The sequence below is a fragment of the Triturus cristatus genome, chromosome 7 (assembly GCF_964204655.1).
Source record: "Triturus cristatus chromosome 7, aTriCri1.1, whole genome shotgun sequence".
NCBI classification, from domain to species: domain Eukaryota; kingdom Metazoa; phylum Chordata; class Amphibia; order Caudata; family Salamandridae; genus Triturus; species Triturus cristatus.
Genome location: NC_140590.1, coordinates 918,309,591 through 918,330,237, shown reverse-complemented (window position 1 = coordinate 918,330,237; position 20,647 = coordinate 918,309,591). Strand labels below are relative to the sequence as shown.

The following is a 20,647-nucleotide window of genomic DNA, read 5'->3' as shown; positions in this document are numbered from 1 at the left end:
TGCGGATTTCCTATGGAAACACGGTCCTAACTATAACTATCTACTGGCGACCGCCAGTAGATAATATATATATATATACACACACACATACATATATATATATATATTATCCAGGATCTTAGTACTGCCTCTTTAGTTCACACTTATATTTCTAACCCATGGGAAATCGTACAACTAGGCTCAGAGGAAGCATGGCCATAGGGTTGATGTGACAGAAATCCCATAAGGCCCAAGCCATCGGACAGACATACCTAAAATGATTTTCTTGAGCAATCCCTCGCTCAGACTTGATAGCTTGGTGTATGCAGCATGGTCTTCCTCATCTAAAATGGGTGTGGTATTTGTTTCACAGCAACATAATTTGTTAAGAAATGAACTTGATGGTTCAGACCAAAATAGTTAATAACTTTAGGAGCCAACAATGATTAATGAGGACATGTCACAAAAAAGATCATATTAAGGTATAAAAGGTTCAAAAGAAAAATGCCAGAGCAAAGTATCAGAAAAAGATTTTCAACGTTTTCCTGGAGGAAATGCAAAAGAAGGGAAAAAGTGTCCACCATCCACTATTACCTTGAAAAAAGCACTCAGGTTAATAGGGTCTATTAGTCATACACCAGTGAACTGTTGCCATTCCAATAGGCTTCCAACAACGCTTCATTCAGGTTCACAAGAAACGTCGAGTTCAACCTGGAATTATCCACAGAAGGCAACAGTTTATTTAGTCCTCTGGATAGATTATATATTCTCGGTGCAAGCTGAAGAAAAGCTGCATCTCAGATTGCTGGCCAGGGTACAGCTTTATTCCACTATGAACTGCGTGCATGTAGGCCATGTATGAGACAAATATGTAGCTTCACAAATCGGAATTTGTGCCTTAATACTTTTATGAGGACATTTGAAGGATTGTGGCTTCTTGAGTAACCATTTCGAGGCAGACAACCACCAGGATGACACTTGATTTTATTGCTAGAATAAAAGATTGTAGAACCAGAATGAACTGTTCTGCATCTTTAAAAAAGGAAAGCTAACCCCAGAGAACAGAATTAGCCAGGCAGGTTCAATGATTGTGAATCAATGGGCCATTTTGTTTGTGCTACTCTGTTTTTTGTTCCACACGTCACTCTACATTTGTCTCAATACGTTTCTGTAATGATGCTGTCAAAGCTTGATTTTTTTCTTTCCTTCTTAACATCACACCTAATTGAAATCTCATGGGTATTCTATATGCATGATAGTAAGTTTGTAGTATAAGACATTAAGGGGTTTATTTAAAGTTTGGCAGATGTGGGAAATTTGTCAAAAATGGCTTGAATGCCCTCCCACCTCAGTACGAGTGTGTACATAGCTGATAACTCAATTAAGTCTGGGACATCAGCCAATTTTTGGCAAATTTCCTACATCAGCCAAACTGTAAATAACTATCCTAGTTTTAAATCCCAACCTTGCTGGTAAAGTTGGGAACACAGGTTGGCAACTCAGCTTTTCTGTCTTGTTCCACTTGTCAAAGTAATTGGCTGCTGTAGCCTTTGCCCATGAACGCATAGCTCCAAGAATGGGGATTCTACTATCATAGCAATGGTCGAGATAAGCTAATGGTACTGCCCCAGTTAAATGTGGCATTTTCCTCTCCTTCTTTAACTACTGGAAATCCGTAGTATAACCTATGATGGCACTGAGAAAACACAACTGTGAGACCTTGTGATTAAAGTGGAACATCTGCTGGGGACGGGCGTGTTCAACATGGTGACGTGAGCGCACGAGTTTTCAGCTGGCTCCGTTGCAACCACCAATCATCCTGACTCTGACCGCCAGCGACCAGCCAATGTCCTTCGGTCCTGCCGCTGGGCACACCGTGGGCATCCTGCGACCTTATTAAAGCCTGTCTGCAGTTACTTGGCCGCGGGGGAGCCGTGCATCAAAGCGGATACTCAGGCTCATGCTCGCGGTCCTTTCCCCATCGGACCCTCGCTGACGGCGTGTCCGATCGCGGAGACCTAGTTCACCCCCGGCGGCCTTTCCCTCAGTGGTGCGCAGTACCTGCGAGCCCTGCAGCTGAGGCAGATACTCGCCGGGACTGAGTGGAGCTCAATCGAGCCCCCCTGCATGGCAGCCATCACCGGGGGAGCACCTCTGCACTACATTGGAGACAGGCCAAGCCATGGAAGCAGGCAGGCCGCCCGTGCTCTATCCTCCCTGGTCCTGCTTCGAGCTTTGCAGTTCGCTCCAGCGGGGTAGACCGGGAGACCAATATTCCTCCATGGCCCCCCTCCCTATTCTTGGACCTATCAAGTGGCAATAGGGAGGCCTGGGATTTGTTTACTGGGGCCCGCGACCCGACGGCATGCTGTTGAGCCAAGTGCCATGCAGAACTGCATACGCCGAGGGAACGCTACTACACCACACCAGAGCCGGGCTCAGTCAGTGACAAAGGTAGGCCACCCGTGCTCTACATCCTGTGGGCATACCCTGTTTCCCGAGGTACACTCTGCGGCGACACTTGGGGGCTCGACAATTACCGTTGGGCCTTTCCCTCCCCCGCAGGCACATACCCATCAGTCAGAGCTACAGTAGGTTGGAGCCTCATTACTGACATTGTGCAACCCGCATGCGCTCTCCAGTCCTGTTTCGATCAACAACGGCCCTCACATCTTCCAGGCTAACCAAGACCCATGGTGCAGGCTGCGCTCCAACACACTGCTCTGGTGCTGGCGCCCCCTGGATGCCCGGAACGTGGAGCCTGATAGCTTCCTCCTTCTGCCCGGCCCCACAACACAACCACCATCATCGCTCAGCGCAGCAGTCCCTCACATCTTCCTGGCTCACCAAGACCCATGGTGCAGGCTGCGCTCCTACACACTGCTCTGGTGCTGGTGCTCCCTGGCTGCCCGGAACGTGGGGCCTGATAGCTTCTTCCTTCTGCCCGGCCGCACAACAAAACCACCATCATCGCTCAGCGCACAGGTTTGGGGGCTGCGCCTGTGGCAGGGGTGGGGATTGACGACTAACTCCCCTTGCCCCGGGGATCATCTAGTAGTGGGGCACGTGCATTGGCTTCAAAACACTTCTAGCCCCCTTCCCCTTGGAACTTAAGGAGCACCATTGCCACTAGGATGGGCAAGACTAAATCAGAGAAGCAGCAGCCACAGGCCACTGACACACAAGGCCCATCTTCAGGTCCCGCGGGGGCCAACCAATCAGCAGGCTAATACCACAGGCTGATCTCTTGAACCATCTCGATGAACACATGGTGGTGGTGTTGGACACCAAATCCACCCTGGTCCCTAAAATCGATAAGCTATGCACAGAATTCAGCTTCCTGCTTGATGACCATAAAAATCTGAAGGACAGGGTGGCAGACGTGGAATCCACGGTCCCAACCGTGAAGCCCTCCGTGTCCTCCACGGTAGCCCAAATCAAGACATTGCAAGAGGACGACCAAGAAGGCAGATTGCGCCGGAACAATGTGCGCCTGGTGGGCCTGCCTGAACGCGTCGAGGGACAGAGCATGGAGCTATATCTGGAAACCTGGTTCCCAGACGCCATACTTCAGGGAAAGCACTCCAAGCTCTTCTCCATGGAGCGAGCACATAGAGTCCCGGGCGGCCCTCATAGACCAGGTGCTCACCCCAGGCCGGTATTTGCACGCCTCTTCAAATACCACGATAGGGACCACATCCTATAGGTCACAAGGGCCCGTGGCCCATGAGTAATCGAGAACGCGGAAGTGCACATATACCCGGACTACACGTTAGCAGTACAACGTTGCAGGGCATCCTTTATGGACATTAAATGCTGCTTTCACGAGCATGAGATAAAATATGCACTACAATACCCGGCCACACTGCGCATACTACATAAAGGCACCACGGTCTTCTGTCAATCCCCTGAAGATGCCTGGAACTGGGTGGAACAAAACGAGGTGGTGGCAGCTCCAAAATCCACGGGGGGCCCACGCCAATAATGAAAGAAGGTCACACACTGCGAAAGCTGCTTCTCGGGCCCCGCCCCACCAAGGCCCAAGCAGCACAGGAAAGGGAACAAGCACTCAAACACGCAGAAAAGCAGGGAGCTGCCACTTCACCTCTCCATCCAAACTCGGAAACGGAGGCCTCCCTGGAGCAGGAATACTCCTTATCGGACTCACAGCTGATGCTGTGCAACGGCCCCAACGTGATGCCTCAGACTTCCGATGAACTGGGTTAGCTACTTACGGCATTATGACTCCCCGGCACAGCGTAAAACAGACTACTGTAACATTATACACAAGCAGGAGGAGACTGATGATTGTAAGTCTTTGGCATTTCTCAAACAGCTGGCTCATGAACATTCTACTATGGTGTTCGGATGACGTAGGCGAGAACAAGCGAGTATCCAGAGGTCCCACACACGGTAAGTGACTATTACAGACCTATCTTGTGTTGTGTAATTTACTAGTTTTCTTAACTTTTCTATTTTATTAGGTTTTCAAACAATTGCATATGTTTTCCTGCCCATTGGAAATTCGGCCTGGGGTGGGGGGACAGTTTACAGTATACCACAAAATGTCAGTTACCAGTATATACCTGTGTGCCATGCTAAAATGCAGAATTGCCTTTTGCGGGTTATTGAAATAGCTGTTGCATGTGGGGATGGAACATCGACCGCACTTAGCTCTAACTGACTTAAATGCACGGGAACAAGTACTTATTTTTTACTTGGAATGTGCTCGGCCTGGCTGGTTGTGTTAAGAGACATAAAATTTAACAGTATTTACGCAGGCCCAAGATTGCCATAGCTCTCCTTCAAGAGACTCATTTAACACAACAAACATTGCAGTCACTTAATGAAAGATGGAGTGGCACGGTAATAGGCACCACTTATTCAGGCTACGCTAGGGGGGCCCTGATTTGGGTGGCACCGGGTACTCCAATACGGATAATGCACACTTACGTTGACCCACAAGGCCGTTATGCAGTACTGGAAGGCTCTCTAGATGGTCGCCCTCTATGTGCCCAATTCGAGACAATCCACATTACTTCAAACACTAACCCCGGAACTCCTTAGTGATCCATTGGCTCCCACGTATTGGAGAGGCGACTATAATGGCATACCCGACTTAACTCTCAACTGCTCCCGCCCCCACCTTCCCAAAGCGCAGGCCGTTGGTCTTGCACACACTATGATGGCTTGGGCCATACAGATGCGATTGCTTGATGGCTGGCTGCAAAACATCCTACAGATTGGGGGTACTCACAAACTCCACTCTCCACAACCTGCACACGCGTATAGACACCATTTATTTTATGGAAACAGCACTAACACATGTAGCCCATGCTGAGTACTTGGCTCGCACAATCTCGGACCATAGCCCCCTGCAGGTCCAACTGACCTGGGATGTGTTAAGACCCTTTATGGGCTTTAGGTAGGACTGCTCACTCTGTTTTGTAGACAATGTTGAATCTTTAATCCAAGTGGGTGGTGCGGGATGGTAAATCCTCCTGAGTATGAGATAATTTAAATCCTTATGATAGGGCTTCCCTTTTACCCTGGGTCGCGTCCCCAAACCGCACTCATAGAAAACGTAATCTTCCCAAATGTTTTTTTTGTCAAGTTGAATTTATTTGTTTCATCTCATTATTTTTTCATTTCAATTAGATCCATCCAAATTGTATTACATAAATCTGTTATTCCATAATCAAAATTGAGCCCAATGCATTTCGGGCAACGGCCTTCATCAGGGGCTTGCTGCTGCAAAAATGGAAGAAACTGTTTGTGAGCTACACCTGAGGATAATAGTCGGAATGATAGTAACTGATACTTCCAAGTGGAACTGTGGTGTCCATGCTCTCCATATTCTAAATGTGTATGTAGGCTATGTGCCAGACCTAAAAGAATCGTATTCATGCCCATTATGACGGTGTGAAAAGTGAAAACGAGAAAGGAATCCAACGTTTGCAATCATTACGAGAACCAATCGTGGCGAGACCAGCGTGTTCGGGTGTTGTTCATGGTGAAAATGTGTTCCTATAACAAGATATTATGTTCGGAAGAAACCAAGAGTTAAAAAAAGTTATAAGATTGCATGCCGGGATTAGTGTACATGCGTAACCGTCCGTGTTGATAATACGGTGAATGGTATACTCTATAAATACCGACTTGGCGACACCCTCTGGAAGCACTTCGCGACCGGCCGTGAATGCCACCATCTCGCAGTCCATAACCACATACTTCCAGACTAACGAGGGAACGGCCACACATACCAGTATTGAATGGGACGCCCTGAAGATCGTCCTACGTGGGTAGGTCATACAGGCAGTGTAGGGTTCCCGCATGACACTAACTAGGGAAATGCAAGGACTAGAAGCTGACATGCTACACCAGGAACGCATGGCCCCCAGTGACCCGCACATAATACCAGTACTCTCCAAAACCAGAGTCGCACATAAGGATAAATTGTGTGCCTTAGATTATAAGCAGTACTCGGCAAGACGACATGTGGAGGTCGACAAGGCAGGCAGGACACTTGTGTGGCTGTTAAGGAGCAATCTTACGCAACCACCTGCCACTGCAATATACATCCTGGATGGTACCTTAGTTAATACGCAAGAACAAATCAATGACTCCTTTTATAAATACTATGTGTCATTAAACAAGCTCCCAGACTTAAGTGACCCACAAGCAATGCATCAGTTTTTAGAACAGGCGGCCCTCACACAAGTAACACAGGACCAATACTCTGAACTAGAGGCTCCACTTATGGTAACTGAACTCTCTGACACTATCAAGCATCTAGCGAGAGGCAAAACCCCTGGCATGGATGGCTGGCCCACAGAATTCTATGCTACCTATTCTACCTAGCTGGCACCCCGGCTGCTCACTGTATTTCAAGAATCCTTTGATAGAGGCACATTGACCCCTTCTCTCCGTGGGGCTGTGCTTGTAGTCCTCCCAAAACCTGGTCGGGAGCCCCTTCTCATGAGCTCGTACCGTCCGTTGTTTTTACTTACATCAGACTACAAAATTCTGGGTAAGTTACTGGCCAACAGATTGTTGGAGGTTCTACCCCTATTGGTCCATATGGACCAAAACAGGTTTGTCCTGGGCAGGAGCATGGGGTTGAACCTTCGTCGCCTGTTCAGACTCCTAGAGTGGGCCCAAACGGTTCCCGAGCAACACTGGATAGCACCCCTAAAAATAAAAAAGGCCTTTGATACCCTGGAGTGATACTACCTGCAGGCAGTGCTGGCTCGATTTAGTATGGGCCCTAAGTTCCTAAACTGGATGAAAATACTATACACCAACCCACGTGCCCGGGTAAAAACAGGCTGAGTTATCTCGCCACCCTTTGATATTGAGCATGGTACTAGGCAGGGTTGCCCACTCTCACCCATGCTGTTTGCCTTGGCCATGGAGCCCTTGCCCTGTGTGCTCCGCAGCCATGTTATTGTTTGGGGAATTCGGATGCACACGCAGTGGCACATAGTGTCCCTCTATGCGGATGATGCACTGATTTATCTTTGCAACCAGGGCACGGCACTCCGAGGTCTAGTTGAACTCCTAGACACCCATGCGCGGCTGTCGGGTCTGAAAGTTAATTGGGATAAATCCTTCTTATTCCTGATGTCACCCATCCAAATCGAGCAAAGGCAAAGGCAGCCCCATGCCCCACTTACCAGAGCGTATGACTCATTTAAATACTTGGGAGTCAAGGTCTACCACTTCCGTCTGATTTGATAGACGGCAGCCTGGGGAGGGCGAGCGCCAGTGCTAGGGTGAGTCTACCATTTTGGCCTGCCCTCCCGTAATCCCCTATAGGCAGGATTGCCATATCCAAAATGCTCCTCCTCCCTAGGCTTCTATATTATTTCGCCGTTCTTCCCTACTGACCGCCTCAGAAATTGTTCCATGACCTACGTTAACTCTTGGTATCTCTGATATGGGACAAATCCAGGGCAAGGGTAGTGCTCCCAAAGCTTCATCGCTCTATATCTGAGGGGGGATTGGGGGTGTCCAATTACGAGCTATACTATGCAGCCGCCCTGCTCCAGTGGCCTATGCGTTGGCTTGCTAAGAAGAACCAAGCTGAACTAGACACCTGGGCAATGATGTTAGAGCGACCAGACCTGCTTGACTGGTTATCAGGTAATAGAATTCAGCTTCAGAGGACAGAGGGTTGTACTCTGCTTCGGGCAGCCCATAGTGCCGGGTTGCATTACGTGATATCCAAACACCGCCCTCTGCCATATACCCCAGACCTCCCCATCGAGATGTCTCCAGGATCATACACCCGCCTAAAGCGCCTGAAACTGGCCGACTGGCAAGCAGTTGGACTGACAATATGGGGAGATTTATTCATGGACTCTGTCTTGTGTGGTTTTGATACCCTGAAGGACAAATATGGGGTGGCACTCAGAACATTCCTTCTCTATGTGACACTGACACAACAAGCAACACGTATTTGGGGTAAATAAATACAGTACCACCGACTTCTGAAGCATTGCAGACACCAGTAGCGGCTCGTGGAGGGAGTTCGGTGGGGCAGTGAGGCAGGGCGGGGGAGGGGCAGGGTGGGGAAATGTAAACACCGGAATATGGAAGAACGGAGGTAAGAACACATTTAAATTAATAAAACGAATTTCATTGCGCGCGCTGCATCGCAAAATGCTGTACGAATAGCTTCATACAGTAGCATCTGCTGTTAATCTCTGTAGTGACTTAATGTTGTCATTGTTTGGTAGTAATGTTGAGCGTGGCGACTTGCCCACCCACCTAGCGGGCACAATAATGCAAATGGAGATGCACTGCATTTTGTACTTTAATACTACGTATTTGCAGTTGTCCGTTGTGTTGTGTGTAAAACGAATAAAGATTATTTTTTTTAAAAAGTGAAACATCTGCTGTTGCTGCCCGATACACACTTTCTTAACAGCAGTATAATGGAGCATGCATTAATCACCATATTATTGTTATAAAATGTATAGAAGAGGTCAGAAGGTCAGTATCTCACGCTATGCCATCATTTAAAGAAAGTGGACCGTATCTATTCCAAGCTCATATACTGCCATTAGTTTCTTCACAGCGTTTTGTACTGCCTTCAAAGCAATTAATTATTTGCCACCAAAGACATATAGTTGTTTCTCCTCCCTATATTCTCACCTCTCTGCTGGGATTTAGCAATGCATACCTGAGGAACATAACAGTTAAAACAGCCAGACAAATGGAGGACAAACAATCAAGTTGTGGGATGCTCTACTCTGAATTGTATGTCCCAGCAGAGTTCAAGAACCTGACTCTGTTCGACAAAATTCTGAAACATTTCAAATCACAGAGGAGTCATCTTCAAAGAGAACTTGGACTACCCCTTCCTCGAGGTGCAGGGATGCAAAGAATGTTTAGTTACAGAGGAAAACAGCACACAAATAATCTTCAACTGATGCTGAAAAATCACCGACATGGTGACATCGATTTGGGGGGTAGTATTTTTTGTACAATCTTCCTTTATAAGGTGCAACAACTGTGCAAAGTGGCTTTTAAGCCACTGCTTTAAAAATATTTAAATAAGTAAGAAAAAAAAAAGACATCCATACATAAATAAGCAAATCATACAACAACGGATCAACCTCAATCCCCATTCTACGCAGGCAGTAATTATCTTAGTGTGGTAAGTGAATTTGTGCACACACAGCGATATGGTAGAACTGAAAGCTGAAATTCCTTACCCAGACTCACGAACTTGCGATAAACAGGATGAGAAGGCGTATGTGCATGTAAGTGTCTTTGATATCTGTACCTACTAGAAAATCCGAAGCAAAACTATGTTTGGTGCAATCTCCATCTTTAACAGAGGATCAATCATAAATTGGTTGACTATCTTGAAAACCATTTTATTTTGTCTGGATGAAGCATCGCTATTGCAGTCGTCTTTAAAAAACTAAATTTCATTTGACAACCCCTATATGGTCCAGAGAATTAACAAATCAGATTACTTACCTGATGACTGTTGATTAAAACACCAGGGTGCCGTCTTCCTCACCTGGGTACCAGCTAATCTGAAGGTTCCAATCTGGTGATGGTAGTGACCTTAGGGGAATTGTGCCACAGGCTGACTTCAGTCACCGTTGAATAGTTACATTGTTTCCGGACTGTGTGTTTTCCCGAAGTGGGAACCAATACCTGTGCTTTGAGGTCCTTGTACATGGTCACTTGGAGCCATGAGTGAGTCTTCTCAGCCAATCCTCTCAGCTAACCTCATTGTAAGACCCTGATCTGTGATTTTAATCACACCCTCCTGTCTACCATCCAGATAATAGGCAAGGTAGAGTGTCACTTACAAAAACATATCAAGCCATCACTTCTTTCTCTCCTCCTTTTAACACTACCTAAAAGTCCCTCTCCACCATCCCTTGTTACATACATCTCCATAACAACACTCATAGTAACTTGCTATATTCGGATCTCTCCATGGCTCATCATGCTGAACAAATGTACCCTATGTTGAAATCTGAATACAATGTAAGTTGCCATGCATTACGCACAAGGCCTTACATTTCTACAAACAAAAAAAAAACTACTCTCAATCATCAAAAGATCTGGGGCACGAGGAACATGAAAAGCTTATAGCATCTCACACTAAAAACCAAGGGGGTTATGAACAAGAACTGCCGCTAACCAATGCTAACACTTAGGAGGGATATTTGCAAATACCATGTCTAGTTTTTTTGATGTGGAGAGGGTGGGGCATTGTTTTTGTCCAGGAGATCGTTCCCCGATACTGCTGCAGAAAGCACTGACCAATTTAGTTAACGGTATGCGAACATGGCGGTTTCCCCAATACTCCTTATTGGACACTGTGTTCCGCACTGAACTGGGCACTGCAATTGATGACTTATTTAGCACCAACAGTGGCAGCGTACCTACCATGGGATCCATCTGGGAGACCTTTAAAGTTTATATTAGAGGAATGACTATTTCTAAACATGCAGGGGTCCTAAAATCTACATGTACCCAGCTACTAAAGGTAGAGACCACCCTCAAAGATCTGGAAGGTAAACTTCAAAGAGGGGGGATACCCAAATACTCGCCCAGATTAGAGCTCAGTTGGTTGAATATAACAAATTGGCAGAAACTGGAGTCAAACATTTAGGGAAATATGCCACAGCGAGGGTGTATGTGGAAGGTGACAGACTGAGCTCTACCTTGGCTGCAACAGTTCGACCCCACAGAGGGGATGGCTACATTCTGAAAGTCTGCAATGAGAGCGGGGATGCATAGCACAATAGGTATTCTGGAGGCGTTTGCAGAATATTATACAGGCTTATACGCCTCGCAAGAGTCCTTCGCCTCGGAATCTGACGAGGATTATCTGGCACATATAACTATGACTTGGCTTGAGAACTCTGATAGGGAGAGACTTAGAGCACCTTCAGGCCTTCAGAAATCTCGGCAGCTCTGAAAGAAATGCCCAACGAAAAAGCCCCTGGGGCAGATGGTTTAACGGTTGCCTTTTACAAGACTTACCAAGAGAAACTGATTCCACACTGTGAGAAGTTGGACTGGTATATGCTGTCCACTAGTTATAGTGGGCACCCTGTACCAGTACAAACAACCCCTTATTGATGATAGGTTAAAGACAAACTTTATTGAAAGCTATCCTAGTGGTAGCTATGGAGAGCAGCCTTCAGGCTACGTCTTGAAGGAATGTAAAGCAGCTTGTTTTACCAGTCTATAGTCTCTTGAATGGCTAAATGGAAGACAACCACACCAGGTATATATAAAACATATGTATTTATTTCTAAACACACCCTGCTAGACTCTTTATGAGGCTAGAGGTCTAAACACATAAGTTACACTTCAAATATTACAGTAAAATAGCACAAATACACGTCAGGCCCTAGGGGGCGAGTCAAACCATATACTAAAATAGTGGTATAAGAACCATGACTTAACTATACACAAGGCCTAGAGCCTGTAGAAACACTGGCACCCCAAGGAACCACCCAAGGGAGTGACACAGGGGACCCACGGGGGCCGTGTGCAGTGTGAGAACACAGCTGCGAGCTCCTGTTAGCTTCTATGGGCAAAGTCGCGGTTAGATTTTTAAAGATTAGGGACACTTAGAAATGAGTCAGGACCAAACCCTTTGGAGCTTAGGAAGTTCTAGGGTCAACACCCACGGGAGCACCGGAGTACTTGTGTTACCTCACCCAGGGAAGCCGGGTGCATAGGTGTCAAATGGTGTCGGGTCGCGCCGTCATTTTCAATGAGAGCTGGCAATGAAGTGCTGCTGCCGGGAAGATGCGAAGTGTCCGGAGAGATCCAAGCCTGGATTGAAGATGTGAAGAACCTGAAAGCAGAGGGGACAGAGTATGGGTCACTTGCCAGTGACCAGGGGCACGATAGACGAATGCCCACCGATGTCGGGTGTTTCAGGTGAAGAAGGTGAAGCTTGACTCTTCAGCCATGAGGATAAGGAGGCGTAGAGGACAACCAAGAGCTGGATTCGAGATGACAAACAAAGGATGTCATCTACACGTGGTGGTGGGAAAGGATACTCCTACCTACCACACTTCATGGATGCAAGCGTGAAGCCCCGCCAATCCTAGTGGTAACATAACTGAAGGGTAAAACTCACTCCATTCGGTATTTGGGCTCCAGACACCAGTATCGTGGTGTCCTGTCCACGTTGGACGTGCGGCGGTAAACCTGCCGCGCGCCGAGCCGCAAAGCCGGATAATACCGAAAATTAAAATTACTATCCAAATGGATATTTAAATCTCCACAGAGAACTACCAGATACTTCCATAGAGCCAATTCGATGTTGAGATGGGCTAAGATCGCTGGGTCATCCAGATTAGATCCATACAGTGAGCAAATTGTCAGTGGGGTTTCATTAATTACAAACTCCAAGATCACCCACCGTCCCCATTTATCCTCCTTACTTCTGTGACACAAACCGATACCTTTCTTAGCTAGGATGGCCACCCCCCTAGTAGTAGTACCTTGATGAGTACAAGCCAATTAATCTAGGCCCAAACCTCTCAAGTATCCCCGTTTGCCCCATCTATTTGCATAAATTGTATAATTTTAGCCAATAGATCTCTTTTCTTTCTATCATTCAAGACGCATATGTTCAAAGAGCAAATGTGAATTTTATCCTTTCCACCCATCATTCTTATTGACAATTGATTCTCCCCTCAGCCTAAAGAAATAGTTCAAACAATGCAAGTAGACTCCACAAGTCCTATCAAAAAGTACTCTCATATTGAGACAAAAGAAAATGCCATGACTATAAGAGACAAACCCTAGCTGTACAGCCCTCCTAACCACCCTTGACCCACCACCACTACCCCTTCCCCACCCTCTTCTCTCCCCCTCTACCCTGTCTCCCCCACCCCTTCCCCTACTACCTATTTTATGAGGCTTAGGGACCAACAGTCCCTGATGATGGAAAGCTTTGTCATCGCCCCTCTCCTCAAGACAGACCTCCCCCCCCCTACAATATCATCAAAAATTCCAAGAAAAAAGGGCACAGGATATCAGAGGCATCCTCCAAAAGAATTAAAGATAAAAGAAAGAAATAGTAGAATAGGAGGGATAGGAGGAATAGGAGGAAATCCTGAATCAAGCTTTACATCATCCACTGGAAATCATCCCCCTATCCATCACAACATTATTAAGAACTTCTTATCCCCCGGTGTATTTTAGATCGTTTGTAAATATTCTTTTGATAAAATCTCAGATAGAAAAAATGGTGTCTGCCCCTGAAAGACTACTTTCAGCTTAGCGGAACTGTTGCATGGCAGAAGTCTGGCCTTAAGAAGAAATCGCATCCCTTTCCCCTTCTTTTTCTGTCTGGCCTAGCCAAATAGTACAATGCCTCTCGGGCCAAAAATGTATTCAAGCAGATAAGGATAGCCTGTGGTCTTTCAATGCCTTGGCCCTGTTTTTTCAGTAGGAAAGGAAACCGATGAGCTCTTTGCAGTTCCATTTTCCAGTCCCAATGTAGTTCTGGGAAGGCCTACTCAAAGAGTTCAATCACAAATTGGCGAATATTCCCCCCCTCCTTGCTCTCTGGTATCACCAATATCCGTAGATTATTCCTCATTGAGCGATTTTCGAGGTCTGTCAGCTTCTATAGGGTAACTTCCTTCAAGGATTTCAGGGACTCAGTGATGGTTCTCTGGTTAGCCAATTCATCATCTATTGTGGAGATTCTTGTCTCTGCTTCGCCGATCCTAGTTGCAAACTCTGAGCAAGTCTTTGCCACCCTCCGTATTGAGTTTTGCAGTTTTCGGCATACACCCTTATTGCGCAGACTTTCCAGACGAGTCTCCTCACGATGGGCCATTATTGACTGATAAATGGCATATAGTGTGATTTCTTATGGGGCCCCTAAGTTTGGCCTTGGCGTTTCTGTTACTCCAGTCACGTCCTTGCTCCCCTCCAAGTTTGGGGAAAATGAGTAGTCCCAGACCATAGAGCCGGCTGACCCCAGATTTGTATCTGATGCATGTTCCCTTTGCTTGCGCAACGTTCCAGGAGTATGAGAGGACTTATCTTCAGGTTCTTCCACTTCCCAGCGCAAGCTGCCAGTATCGCTCTCCTCTCCAGCCCAATCTTTACAAGAATTTTCATCCCCCGAGGAATACGACTGGTCTGATAGTGAATAGAATTTGTCCTCTGAGTCTTTATCTTTCAGAGCCCCCTGAGGTTCCTGTGCTCCCTTTTGCAGATCGTCAGCACTCACGACGGATTAGCTGTGCCTTCTTCTAAACTATTATCCTGGGGAACTACATCTCCCATAAGGCCATTTACTTGATGCTCCATAGACTTTTCCAAAATATTATTCGGCAGTCCGGCATTACCCTCAGTAATTTCATGATTATCTCTGTGTTTGTTGAGCTCATTGGTTTGAACCCCTCCCTTTTCCTTTAACTCCAGACTCAAACCATTAACATCGCCCTGAGGAGAGAGGTCAGTACCTCGAGCACGCCCTTGTGTGAGTCCCTCCGGAATCGCTGCAGCTTTCCCTGCAGTAGCCGGCATTGCTACAATGTTGCCATCGATGTTGTTGCCTGTCAAGCGATCACCTGACGTCTTGCTTCTTACAGCCTGCGCTTTGAATAGTGCGGGCACTCTCTGGCGACCCCTTCCTGCAGCTCTGCCCTTGCCCGAGAGAGAGCGACGTGTATCATCCGCTGCAGTGTCATCCGGGACAGCTTTCCTGGAATTCCCTGCATTCCCGGCACCAGCGGAAAGACCGCAGGTCTTTGGTGCTCTAGCGGACGTCTTAGGCGGCATCACGACGATTACACAGGAAAACTGGGCTTTGACTGCTGCCGGATGTAAAGAGCGAGCACAGGCCAATCTTGTGGGCAGAGGTAAGCCACAATACCAGAGTCTTAAACGCCAAATCATCCCAGAGAATCGAGGCACTTATTTCTCTTTGTCGTATCCCTTCATACTACTCCAAAATCCGATATATCTGATATACTGCACATAAACAGGGGGGAGAGAAGTCCGTCAGGAGGAGAGAGTATGACCAGCTCACTCGGCCGACGACAAATGCCGCAATCTTGCCACCCATCCTGTAAATTCAAACTCTGCCTCTAAAACCTCAAAGGTAACCAGTGCACATGGGAAGACAACGAACTTTGTGAAGTAGGCCAACATCCATCGTTTTATGACAGCACCTCAACATGGACAAGCATACAGGGAACCTTTATTAAGCCAACATTTACCAGTCTTTCATATCCCCAAGCAACTTAGGTTACCAAGCTGGCAATGACAAAGAATGAGCTAAACACAACCACACCGATCTAAACCATTCAACAGCTGCACCCTTTTATCACATGCTTTAAAAAGTGGAAGGATTCCTATTTACCTTTTCCATCCACACACATGAAAACGTGGAACTGTCGTGACACAGAAGTCTCTACTACAATGCATAGAATAAGTATGTTAACAGCCTCTTCGTTATTTTATGCATTCCTTGCATATCTATATAAATTGCAAGGCATACCACAGATCAATTGTGGATTAATTATAGGGACGTTACCTCCAAAAACCAGTACAACTATATGTGCCATTGAGGGCCATTTGTTCAGCATATGCGTTGTTAATCCAAACTGGCAATTTTATTTAATCTTTTGCTAAGGATCTGAGTTCCTTAGTGGAAATAAGTGTATTCAATACGTAAAAATCTAGAAAATATTACAAATTAGAGACACAGCCTTATCTAGAACATTTCATTTCAAGCAAAACAGTTTTGCACACCACAAAGCAAAACTATAAAAAAACTTTTCCTAGGCAGACAATACGTTCCAGTAATTTTCTTAACAAAGCCTATATTGTTTGATCCAGGGGATTCACAGGAACATCATAAATTCATTCTCAGAGGGCTATTGTATTTTAGTAGAATAGCAACTTTCTTTCAGAACTCAGAATAATATGAAAAATGTTCATGCCATACCTTTATTGTTTCCATCCAGCGTGGTTGTTTGATCTGATAGTAGAGCACTGATCTGTATTCACTCACCGGTTTGTCTCCGGCTCCCACACAGATCGCATTCTGACCAACAAAAGACAAAATCACACTTTTTATCTTGTCATTTTACTGTCTTGCATGAAAATTTTATTTGACTTAGCTTTAATGTAGAAAGGTACTATACCTAATAGAAGACAGGATCGAGAAAGCAATGTTTCCCTATTTACTCACAACAAATTTGTTAACTCTTTCAAAAAGCACACTTGGAAGCAGTGAAGTTTTGCATCTTGAACTATAAATAAAAAGCACTAAAAAAGGAATGCAAGTGGGGCACTGTATGACCCTATGTTAAAAGTCACAAATTTGCCAGTCTATGATGCAAGCAGGACAATGCCGTTTGCCGGCGTGAGCACTTTAATGGGGGCTGTTCAATCAGCCATTAGCAAATTATTATCAAAATCGTTGAAAAAGTCTACTCGAAGAAACATCAATTTTAACCAATCGATTTATTGGTTTGAAGAACAATACTTGTATTTAGTATTTTCCAAATGAATGATATTCAAGACAGCTGGGAAAAACCATCCAGTATGTTTAAACGATATACCCAATGCATTTCGGGTAAAAAAAGAACCCTTCTTCAGGGGTAATATTTAATGGTCAGAATAACTAAAAAGAAAGAGAAGCAATCAATCGAGAGTCCTCATAATCATCTTATACAACGAGAGATCACAACAATCTATGTGTAAGTTAAAAAGCAAAGAGAACATGCAATGAATAACAAGGCTCGTTGAAACTGATCACAAAGCAAAATATAATCGTAAGTATATGCAACAAACTATCAAAAAGTGCCTGCGCTACACAATTTAAACCAGTGTGAATGAAATGTAAAAATGGTCCCTTCGTGAATAAAATGCCGTGATTCAAATGTGAGGTATGTTCGTAACAAAATAGTGCTCGTTGAAGTCAAGAAATCACCCGTGAACGTCAAAAGTTTGAAAGTATAAGCTCGAAAAAAAGACCATAAACGTACCCATTCAAAAGTCGAATTCGTATCAAACGGAAACACGTCACTGTCAGAGACGCGTCAGGAGCAGGAAAGCATGTTAGCATAGAATTGAAGAGATATAAATAGTAAAAAGAGAAGACAGATCGTAACGTAGTGGAAAAGTGTCAACGACATAGAAATAGGCTCGTGCAACGACAGAATCCCTCGATAAAGTTGTGTGTTAACGTGGAAGTGAAGAGAAAAACTAATAGTGGATATAAATAGTAAAAAGAGAAAAGAGAAGACAGGTTGTAGAAAAGTGTCAAAGACATAGAAATGGGCTCGTGTGTTAACAGAATCCCTCAATAAAGTTGCGTGTTAACTTAGAAGTGAAAAGTAATAATGAATTCAAAAAATGGCTTATGGAAAAACAAAAATTACTCAAACAAGTTGCATAATCATACAAGAGAACATAAAACATATTATAAGAAACAATTAAATTCAATTCGATCATTGAGGCCCAGGGGTTGGAGTGACTGCAGTTTTTTGGTCCAATAAAACTCAGCACGTGCAAGAGATTTTTGTGGATCAATGTCAGATCTTGGTTTTTGCGCTTCCAGGATGGTAAAGCGAAGTTGGGAAACATTGTGTTTGGCTTCTTTCCAATGCATAGCGGCAGTTGATTTCTCATTCACCAATCGAATATTGCTTTTATGTTCACCAACTCGTGTTTTAATTTTTCGTTCAGTTCTGCCAACATAGATTTTACCGCACGGATATTTGAGTGCATAAATGACATTAGAAGTGTCACAAGTACTTGAATGGCGTAAATCGATTTTATGACCTTTTGTTGGATGGATAAAACAGTTACCAATTATTACATTGTTACAGTGAACCACATTATGGATGCAGATACATATACGAAATTGGATCAAGATCCTACACAAAGCTATCAAAACATTCTTAATCAGATACTCACACGTGCTGTTGAAATGGGTTGGATCAATCAAAAAACAGAGAAGTTCCTATACATAACTCACCCACGAAGACCTAAATTATACATGCTGCCTAAGATTCATAAAAACTTGGAGAAACCACCCTTCCGCCCTATCGTGTCGGCATGTGGATCATTAAGTGAACCGATAGGTAAATACCTTGACCATTTTTTACAACCAATTGTACAAAAACAGCAATCTTACCTCAAAGATACCACTGCTTTACTCAACCTGTTGAAAAATCTTGATCTAAAAGCCATAAGCCATTGGTTACTATGTGCCATAGATGTAACTTCTTTGTACACCTCGATCCCTCACGCAGAAGGAATTGAAGCCATTGAATGGGCTTTATTAAATCACAATCACATGGATGCAAAGAAAGTATTCCTCATTGAATTGCTTCAGTTTGCACTGTACCATAGTTACTTCGAATGGAAAAGCACATTTTACGCCCAAAACAACGGCACATCGATGGGCTTTGCCGGAGCACCTTCGTACGCCAACATTTTTATGGCTAAATTGGAATATGAACACATCTTGAATAACCAAGCATGGTCCGAACATTTGGTAGTATACAAACGCTACATTGATGATATTTTCATAATTTGGAACGGCGATCGCAGTAATCTTGAAACTAACATTCTTCATCTCAACAATATCCATAATCGCATTAAGTTCACTCACCAAATTGAGTACCACCAGATTAATTTCCTGGATGTATGCATTCAAATTGATCAAAGTTCCATCAAAACAAATGTTTACATTAAACCAACAGACAGAAACAATTCTTTGCATTATGAAAGCTTTCATCAATCTAATCTCAAGAGACATTTACCTTTCTCACAATTCATTTGTTTGAAAAGAATCACGTCGGATCCACAAGAGACTATCTCTATCATAAATCATTTCTCGGATTGATTCCTTGAACGAGGTTACCCACCATGGATCCTAGCCTCTTCAGCGCTGCGCGGATTCCCGCGCGGTGCTGAAAGTTCCGAGCGCGGGCGGGGCCATGACGGAACGGTTCCGTCATAAGCACACCCCAACCGACGTGCATGATGGAACCGTTCCGTCATCGGCGTCGAAGAGGCTAGAGGAAGCTCAACAAAAACTTGACAACAAAGACCGTTTGAGTTTATTAAGACCTACAGGCAAACAACAAATCAACCCTCTTGTATGTGTTCTAAAACATTCAACTCAAGCTGGCAACATTAAATCAATAATCATGAAACATTGGAATATCATCCGCACTGAACCTGATTTATTGACCTTATTTCCAGAGAAACCTATTTTTGCGATGCAAAGGTCCAAAAACTTGAAAGAAATGTTAAACCAAAAATCTGAGACTTCAGGGACAACATTCAAAGGCATGCAAAAATGCCAAAATTGCGTCCACTGTAACAATGTAATAATTGGTAACTGTTTTATCCATCCAACAAAAGGTCATAAAATCGATTTACGCCATTCAAGTACTTGTGACACTTCTAATGTCATTTATGCACTCAAATGTCCGTGCGGTAAAATCTATGTTGGCAGAACTGAACGAAAAATTAAAACACGAGTTGGTGAACATAAAAGCAATATTCGATTGGTGAATGAGAAATCAACTGTCGCTATGCATTGGAAAGAAGCCAAACACAATGTTTCCCAACTTCGCTTTACCATCCTGGAAGCGCAAAAACCAAGATCTGACATTGATCCACAAAAATCTCTTGCACGTGCTGAGTTTTATTGGACCAAAAAACTGCAGTCACTCCAACCCCTGGGCCTCAATGATCGAATTGAATTTAACTGTTTCTTATAATATGTTTTATGTTCTCTTGTATGATTATGCAACTTGTTTGAGTAATTTTTGTTGTTCCATAACCCATTTTTTGAATTCATTATTACTTTTCACTTCTAAGTTAACACGCAACTTTATTGAGGGATTCTGTTAACACACGAGCCCAATTCTATGTCTTTGACACTTTTCTACAACCTGTCTTCTCTTTTCTCTTTTTACTATTTATATCCACTATTAGTTTTTCTCTTCACTTCCAAGTTAACACACAACTTTATCGAGGGATTCTGTCGTTGCACGAGCCTATTTCTATGTCGTTGACACTTTTCCACTACGTTACGATCTGTCTTCTCTTTTTACTATTTATATCTCTTCAATTCTATGCTAACATGCTTTCCTGCTCCTGACGCGTCTCTGAC

The 20,647-nt window shown here is 44.5% G+C and overlaps 1 protein-coding gene across 1 annotated transcript in view; it reads right to left on the bottom strand.

The window, feature by feature from the left end:
• DOCK2 (dedicator of cytokinesis 2) overlaps positions 1 to 20,647 on the bottom strand; it is a 1,824,799-nt gene that overhangs the window by 1,428,505 nt on the left and 375,647 nt on the right. Inside the window, exon 15 of the mRNA XM_085617853.1 lies at positions 16,454 to 16,552. Coding sequence (XP_085473979.1) covers positions 16,454 to 16,552 — 99 coding nt within the window. The remainder of the gene's footprint in view (positions 1 to 16,453; positions 16,553 to 20,647) is intronic.